Here is an 8782-nt window from a genome sequence, read left to right on the forward strand (position 1 = left end):
CAAATTTATCCTGCCTCAAAACATTTCGCTGAAATATCTTCTACAAATAGAAGATCAAAGTCAGAGGCTCCACACCAAGACAGGAAAAGTGTCATTCCTAAAGAATTGGTCTTCTCTGTCAGAATATTATTTATCCCAAAGATGCAAAAATCCTGCAGCAGAGCCACAGCAAACCCTGTTCTGTGGGGTTACAGAGCCTTTTCTGTTTGCATTGCTCCCTCCTGTGCCAGACTTGATTTAGGAAGCTTTAACACAAATGGTGGCTTTTGCAATCACATGGTCATTCACAGCTGGTAGGTGAAGAGACTATAGCCATACACCTGTGAGAAAAATGAGGAGTGCTCTTGGGAGCTACAGAATCTGACATTTGTGGGATTAATTGATCAGATGTAGATATCTGAAATAAAGAACCTGACACTCAATACAGTTAACCTCATTTAAGTGAAGGGAAAGAAATTAATGCTTTCAAGACATGATTCATCTCCTTCTAAAGTAGATCTGTGTAGATCTGATAAATTATGCCTTAAAAGTACTTGTAATTTTTTTGAAATGTCATAGGGAGATTTGAAGAATGGCTCAGCTGACTCCTGTATCTCTTCACCAGTATAAGATTCTCTAATTCTTGTAAATGCTCTCAAGGTAAAAACTGATTTGGTTTTTAATAGGCTACCAGGGACTTTTAGATAATCATGCTGACAAAGAGTAACTTTGACTATAGTGCTAAGAAGAATGCAACAGCATTGGTCTTAAATATTTCCCTCTAGAAGTATCCAGTATTTCTCTAGTCTGTCTCATCCCCTCAAATTCTCAGTCATATGGACATCTTATTTTGATTCCCTACAAACCCCATGGACTCCATCCACCTCAAGAGATACCTTTTTAATTGAAGTCCATTGCAGCTAGCACATAGCAAACCAAATCTGAGAGCCTCAGGCACAGCCCCCTTCTCTTGAATGCCCATCATGGTCCTACAGTTTAACCAAGTGAGTTATATTGCCAGATATCTGGGAAAAGTGACGTTTCCAGATGAGTGCAGAACACATTCAAATTTCTCTGTATTTTTCTCAAAATGAGAGCGTGCCGGCTGGATTGACTCTTCCCTGTACTTTTTCTGTAACTATTGCTATGCTTCCTATTTACAGGTCCCAGAAAAGCCCAAGAGAAAGAATATTTACCTGTGTGGCATCCAAATCCCTGATTATTTCACCACTTTCTTTAGCTGCCCTGAATGCATCATAGAAAGTCCTTTCTCCAGACTCCAGCGTGATGGTCAGCACAGCATCATAGGCCTCCCGGAGCTTGCTGTCATTATCAAAGACACTGAATGAGTGGTTTTGGTAAGGGAGACTGTACAGCAAAGTGTCATAGGGAACAAAGATGTATCTTCCATCTGCTAGTCCCATTTCCAGAGCTTTTGTGAGTAAGGCAGCCTGTTCCTGCCCTCCGATGAGAACAGAATGCATGCACAGGAGTAGAACTGGAACACAAGGACAGTGGAGAGTGTTAGTAATCTGCCTGAGGTTTTCAACATGAAATAGCTCTTCACCCCCCAGTAAAAGAGCTGCCTGAACTACTCTATCAGGTCAGATCCTGATGTTACATGCTGAGGAAGCTGAGAGTCACGCCTGTTTTGTTCAACCTCTGGAGGTCTGTAACACCTAATAAAGGAGATTGTGGGTGTTAACCATTTCTGGAGCTGTAAAGAAGGAATGGAGAGAAGTTTTGACAGAAGTGAGGCCCAGGTGAAGATGATGGACTGTTGTGGTCATTGCTGTCATTGACCAAAACCTGGGCTTTCCCTCTGTGTGTGCTGAGCTGACAGACACAACACAGCTGTAAGCAGTGCCCAGCCTCCAAATGCTCACCCTGCCACCAAATGTACAGATTTTAGGTTGACACAACTGGGTTGTGTTTAAACATCTGGTCCATGCATGACTGTCCCAAAGTCTGTGCCTTTTCTTGCAAAATATCATGGGGCCTGGCGGGGAGATCTGAAATACAGGACACAGCATCAAAGCAGGATTTTTGATGTTGATATTGATTTTTGGTATTCCACAATACAAATCACCTTTAATATAAAACCTTCCTATAAACTCCTCTTTACACAAGCCAAGCACAGAAAACCATCTATGAAATATTTTTTTTTCAGACAAGCTGGACCAAATCTTTCGAGTCGTAGTAGATGATTTTGGTCTATATTCATCACATATAAAATGCCCAGCATTCTTTTATGTGAAGCTTTGTCTGCTTTAGGATCAGAGATAAAATTCTGCTTGACTTAAATAACTTTAAGTTTTCATTCTCTAAAGTATCCATAGGGTAAGAATGCAGTCCTACCCTGGGGAAAAAAAAAAATTTAAAAAAGGAATGAGACTCAAAGCACTTACTTTTAATGTTATCAACTTCTTTAATCTTGTTCCAGGTGTTTTCAATGCCTTTTTCTCCCTTCTGCACAGATGTAACAATGCCTACAGGTAGCCCGTGGTTCCTGAGTGCAGTTGCTGCCTCCTTGGCTGTGTACATCCAAATATCATCATTGGATGCAATGATGCCAACATGAGCCCACCTAAAATATTTCATTATTGTAAGCAAAATTTGGGTTGGAGAGGGCAGAGTTCTTGCAAATGCATTATGGTGGATGGTGGAATCCAGCCTACAATTGTTGCACATCCATGAGAAGATAGCTTTATTCCAGTTTTTCCCTAAATGTGCAGCCACCTCACAGAAGCCAGGGTTTAGAGGGCCTATAAAAGCTGAGGAAAGCTTTCCAAAGTCAACAAATCTAACCAGAGCTCTTGGTGCGTCACATTCTTCTTGCAGGATCACATAATCCAGCCGGTGGCCAAGATCTAGTGAAGGGTCTCTGCTTATTCGTCCCACAGCTAACCTGGCAGCCACATGAGGGAAGGCTTTGGAAAAGAAGGGATCACAGTTCCAGGGTCCAAGCAGCCCAATTTTAAAGACAGAGCAACGTGCTGGGGAACAAAGTAGGATTATTCCAAAGAGCAGCCACCAGAGATCCTGGAAAAATGTCTTGAACAAATTTCCAGTGTTGAAGTGATGCACTCTGATGTGCCTCGAGAGCAGCCAGGAGGAGCTGTGAGGACCCCACAGGAGAAATGACATTGTTTCACAGGTGGGTAGATCCGCACCAAGTTCTTCAGGAAGCCAGGCAGAGCGTTACCAGATGCTGCAAGGAAAGCAGATTACGTTTGCCTTTCACCACACGTATTTGCTCCGGGCATGTAGGTACAGCTGAGTCAGCCCAAGCTTCACAACAGCTCTCAAGGCACAGGTCTTTGGGGAGCCAAACCCACACACAGACATGTGGACTTGCACCTCACCACGCAGAAAAGTGTCCAGCCAGTGTCAGATGTGCTATAATGCACACTTACATATACATTTTAATATGCTTTGCAATATACTCTGAAACCAGGCAGTGAGGAATGAGTCTGCTTTGTTTGCAGCACTAAGTACAACCTATGGGTACACTGTGCTTCTGGCTCCTAGGAAAGACAGTTCCAAAGTCACACAGACAAACACCCATATAAGAAAATTAGAAGGTGAAGTCAGCTGGGCCATCAACTTCCCTCAAAAATCCTCAGTGGGTTGTGAATATGAATCAGAGCCCATACAAAGACAAAACCTCACACACACATATATATAGACACACATATTGATATACTTAGGGATGTGTATGTGTGTGCATACAATTTAAAAACTTTCTGGAAAAATTTTTCAAGGACACTTCAGAGTCTCTTAAATCTGGCAAATTGAAAGGTGGATAAACAGATAAGCAGAAAATGAGGGGAAAGGAGGATTATGATTTGAATTTAGATAAAGAACTGCTAAATAACTGTCAGGTCAAAACCTTTGTGTAGGTAAGTATGCTTCAAATATTCTTGGTTAAATACCAGGAGCTATAGGGTTGTTTGGGTTTTTTTTGAATAACAATCTCCCCCTTCACAGCCAAGCACAGAAATACCAAAGCCACACCAGGCTCTCCTCCATCTGCAGTGTCACCCCATGGCTTAGAAAACTTTGCTGATCCCAGCAAGTTTGTGCTCTAAAGATAGCAGGCCCCTTATTCTGGCTTACCTGTTCATTCCCGGAAAAGTATTTTTATCCTGGATGCTCCGGGACACGCAGCACGGAGCACCGCAGTGCAGCTTGTGCTGCAAATGCACCCGCAGCTCCTCTGCCTGAGGGAGGGAGACCTCCAGAAGGAGCCCCCCACAGCAGAGCAGCCTTTCTCCAGAGTCAGTGGCTGTCCTTGGATGTGGGTACCACCATGAGGATAGGCAATGCACGGTCAGCTTCCCCTGCTCTGGTGCTCACCTCCTTCAAATTGTTGTGTGCACAGGCCATTCCAGCTGGGTGGGCGCTCTGGGATCCTCTGTGCCTTGTCAAAAGCTTCCTGTGTCCCTTTTGGTGAGGTCCATTCCTCTCCTGAGGGTTTCACAGCTTGGGCTATAACCTCCCAAGCCCTTAGTTCCTTGAGGGTCTTGCTGAGGTCCAAGTCTGCCTCACACTGAACTGTCTGAGCACAGATTTTATTCCAGTCTAACCCAGAAGCTGTAGGGATGGCATCTTAAAGCTCTGCCCTTGGATTAGTGGGATTTAGCTTCTGGGACCGGCCCCTGCAGAACAGCTCTTTAAATCTCTCTGCACCACAGCAGAGATGGCTCCTCTTCTTGAGCTATTTAGGTTTGCAGAATATTTGAGCTTTGGCTTCACCATTTTGCTGATTTTCCATGTTCCCCTTTTCCCTATTGTTGTTTGGGGCTTTTTTTGTTCCCATTATGACATACACAGAACTTTTACACTTGCATCAAAGTCTTCTTGAGGGCTGGACTAGATGACCTTGAAAGGTTTCTTCCAATACAAACTATTCCATTATTTAATGATTCTTGGTTATTTCTCTGGGTCCTGTATATCCCTCCCTAGAGCTGAGCCCTCCAATAAGCCATTCCCAAGCACCTTCCCCCTGGACCTGGCAATACAATTATCATCCTGGAGAAGCCTCAAATGTCTTCCTAGCTAGGAAGCCCCTTGCAATAATTTAGCTGCGGTCAGAGGCCCAGCATTTGTGGTCTAGAGGGAATAATTTGTAATTCAAGTACATCATACAAATTATACACATCTCACTGGCGTGAGTTCAGGACAGTTCCTCATGACTGATGATTGAGGGAAGCCACAGAGTCTTTTAGATGCAGTGGGGAGAGCAGCGCTCTCTGTTAATTTTGTTCATGTGCTCCCATTCATTAATTTCCTTGCACAGTCCAGATCCAGGGAAGTTCCTGGGCATGTGCTCCATTGAAGGCTGTTACAGCTCAAGATAGTTATCAGGGATTATAAAATAGCTTCATTTTTGGAAAGCGCCTAAGACACACTCAAGCCTGAACTCAGAACACTGCTTTGTATGCTACCAGTGCATCAGGTTTTGACACCAGGTTTTACTCAAAAAATAACATTAAATAAAGTTTTTCCAGTTGGGATTCTTATTTCTTTGTAAAAATTTGAACTTATAAGTTTGATTTATCCCCATACAGATATACCTATATCTCTATCCATATGTCATATGCTCAGTGCTATCTTTCTGTATCAGCAATGGGGCTGCACAGTTTAATTCCACTTCAGGTCAGCAGACTCAAAGTCTCCAGGAGAAGCTGCAAAACTCCAGTGACTCACTTCTAGAGGATGTTTGTTTATAGCATTCAAATGTCAGCAATGAAAGATTAAAAAATAATCTTGGCAGTCAATTCATTAGCATAATTACTCTGCCCTTAACGCTTCATACTTTTCCATAGCAAAGGGGGTTGAGAACTTAATCACTGTCTCCATTTATTTCTCCTTTTTTTTGCTGATGTAACAGCCCTCCTTCCATTAGGTAATAACTGTGGCAGTAATCCATCCTCCCCAGGAAAAGCTGGTTATCCCAAATGGTTCCAGCACATCTCTCCCATGCTCAGGGTATCCAAGACGAGGGATAACACTCCTGCAAAACAAGCTCAGGTCCTGGCACTGCCTGATTGGTTTCACTAATAAACAAACAAGGTAAATCAAGCAGCTGAGGCAAAAAACCCCAACTATTTGTGTAACCCATCTGGCTGAAATAAACATTGAAGTTTAAAACCCTGCCTATATCTCCAAACCTTGCTTTTTTTTCCCCTCACATCTACAGCTTATCATTACTTCCACAACCACACTAGAAAGCAAAGATTTCTTTGCAATGCTGTGTTATTTGCATACCATCAGATTAGTTCCCAACACTCTTCAGTGCTCACTGAAGTGTGTAAGTGACACAACATTTCCTATGGGACAGTTAAGCCACAGCTGCATCACTTTGCTTTTAATTTTTAGAGCAGGAGAGGGTGCTCTAATCTCTCAGTCTGACCTCCCTCATCAGCCTGGCCAAGCAGCCTCCCAGGAGCTGCTGCTGCTCTGAGCTCTTCCAGCACCCTGGATACAAAATGTGTTTTGAAATGAATTATACCAGAGGGTGCCACTGAATAAAGCTGATTTCTCTGGAAAATCTCTGCTGTCAGGAGAGACAGACAGGGAAAAGGTTTGATTCATGTTCTGCTCTCTCTGAAGAAAAGTCTCATATCTCAACTGATTATAGAGAAATTTCAGGGAGAGCAGTACAGCAACACTCACATCAGGCTTTCTTCACGTCCTCTGAGCCCTAATTAAAAAGTACAGCCTTGGAGGATCTACTGGGTTCCTACATCCACTATTCCAAGAGCTAATTACCATCAACATTAAAAATACCCACTTAACATCTAGGGTGTCTGACTTCAGCTTCCTGCAACTGGCTCTCACTCTGCCTTTGCCTGAGGAAAAAAAAAAACAAAACAGGAAGCACAATAAATATCACCTCCCTGTAGACATTTGCACACCATAATTAGCTCACATCCCAGTCATTCTCTGGGCAAAATAAATAAACAGCTCATTAAGACTCTTGCCATAGAGCATACTTTCAGGATTCGATCCTTGCAATGCTCTTTTGACATTCATTTTTAATTTTCTTTCTTTTGGCTAAATTAAAAACAGTATCAATTAGTAAGCCTCACTCCTTAGTGCTGAAAATAGGAGTCTTAGCATCCTTTATCACCTATTTGATTTTTCTCCACTTTAATTCTATAGTTTGCATGAGCACAGTTGTAGAACCACTGTTTCTAAGCCCTTTTCTGCTCTCCTTAGTGCAAACATCTGCCTTAGAAGTGTGGAATAAATTTTTCTTCCCAGATGTTTACAAACCCATCTGGTTTAGTAGATGCTTTTCAAATATTTCCATTTAATCAGAGATCCAGACTAATTTGCAAGTTATATGAATGATGGTTTTTCTCTCTCTTCCAAGTAATATGTTACAGTTATTGAACAGCACTGGGGGAAAAAAAAATCATATCCCAGAGGCTCCACTAGAAAACACTAACAAAGGAGAGTCCTCATCTACTATTTTATGTGAAAAGAGCAATTAATTTTTTTTCTGTGATGCAGGCACATTGACTATGTAACACTTATTTTCTCTTCAGTATCACCTTTCAGTAGGATGGCAGTTTGCAGGTACTCAGGAAGACAGCATCACCATTTGACCTTACATGCCAGAATTGTGACTTAACCACAAAGGTACATCAAGTCTGACTGACAAGATTTATTTTCAGTCCAGCCTCATGGTCTGGCATTAGTAAACTTTCATCTTTTCATTCTTTAGAAGTTCCTCTCCACTTTGTCCTTTCCATGACATTGGGTTTGTATGATGTCAACCCAACCTGAGCTCACTTTCTTGGCTCTGCAGCACAGGAAGTATCTGATATCCCATGGTTTTGATGGGACTGGAATTTTTGGAAAGGATTGTCCTGCTGTGTCGCTGTAGGACACGAAAGAACGCACACACGCACCGTTCTCCAGGTGAGAAGGAAAAGAGGGCGTTTATTCTCTGACTCCATAATTTATAGTTTTACAAAGGTAACAGTGGATTGGAGGATGACAGTGCCACCTCTCCACAGACACTGGCTTAACCAACAGTCCGTCAACAGTGTCCGTTTTTCACAAGAATGTAAATTATGAGTTGTTTACAGGAAAGTGTGTGGGAAAGTTCTTTACAAGAATGTCAATATCAGAAGGCTTTTCTAGAAATCTCAAAAACCCAGGGTGACACTGCTGTGGCATATTATCCTGGTTGCAAGATGCAGTCAAGCATTTGGAAGCCCTTTTTCTCCAGATTATCTGGTTTGCATCACAACACCAACAGGTCATCCCTGCAGAGTCAAGTTCAAGTGAGTCCACTTTCCAAAAAAGGCTAGATTTCTTTGATTTTCTTGGAAACAGATTTTGTAGCCTGTGAAATCAGATGTCTCTGGCACTGGCATTAGTGGAATATATGATGTTGCAGGTTTAGGTAGTCAATATTAGAACTGGCAGGAAATAGTCTCATAACACTGGATGAGATATTTGTACATGTATTTATTTAGGCATCAAAACCTGAGTGTTGAATTTGACAGCCTTCAAATTCACTCTCTTCCAGGGGACATTTCCAAACCTTTTAGAGTATGATTCAACCTGAGAAGTGGCTACCGCTCATAATTTTTTTTTTTTTTACATGAGGCTTGGCCAGGCAAGACTGTCAATGAGAAAGTTAAAGCCATCTTCTGAAGGAGATATCTTCCCATGGGCAGCCATCTCCAGGAGAGCAGGGCCCCATCACAGATAATGGTGACTTGGGCAAACCTCACTCCAAATGTCCTTTCCTTCCTCCTTCTTCCCCCTCTTTATACAC

General features: G+C 42.4%; 1 protein-coding gene across 1 annotated transcript in view; it reads right to left on the minus strand.

Moving 5' to 3' along the window:
* The window catches only part of GUCY2F (guanylate cyclase 2F, retinal), a gene marked incomplete at both ends in the record, with an annotated part of 37532 nt that extends 34406 nt beyond the window's left edge, over window positions 1–3126 (minus strand). Inside the window, 2 exons of the mRNA XM_084224729.1 lie at window positions 1176–1477; window positions 2388–3126. Coding sequence (XP_084080855.1) covers window positions 1176–1477; window positions 2388–3126 — 1041 coding nt within the window. The remainder of the gene's footprint in view (window positions 1–1175; window positions 1478–2387) is intronic.
* Window positions 3127–8782: the final 5656 nt, after the last annotated feature.

This window comes from Fringilla coelebs (genome assembly GCF_963513975.1).
Source record: "Fringilla coelebs genome assembly, chromosome: 2".
Classification (NCBI taxonomy): domain Eukaryota; kingdom Metazoa; phylum Chordata; class Aves; order Passeriformes; family Fringillidae; genus Fringilla; species Fringilla coelebs.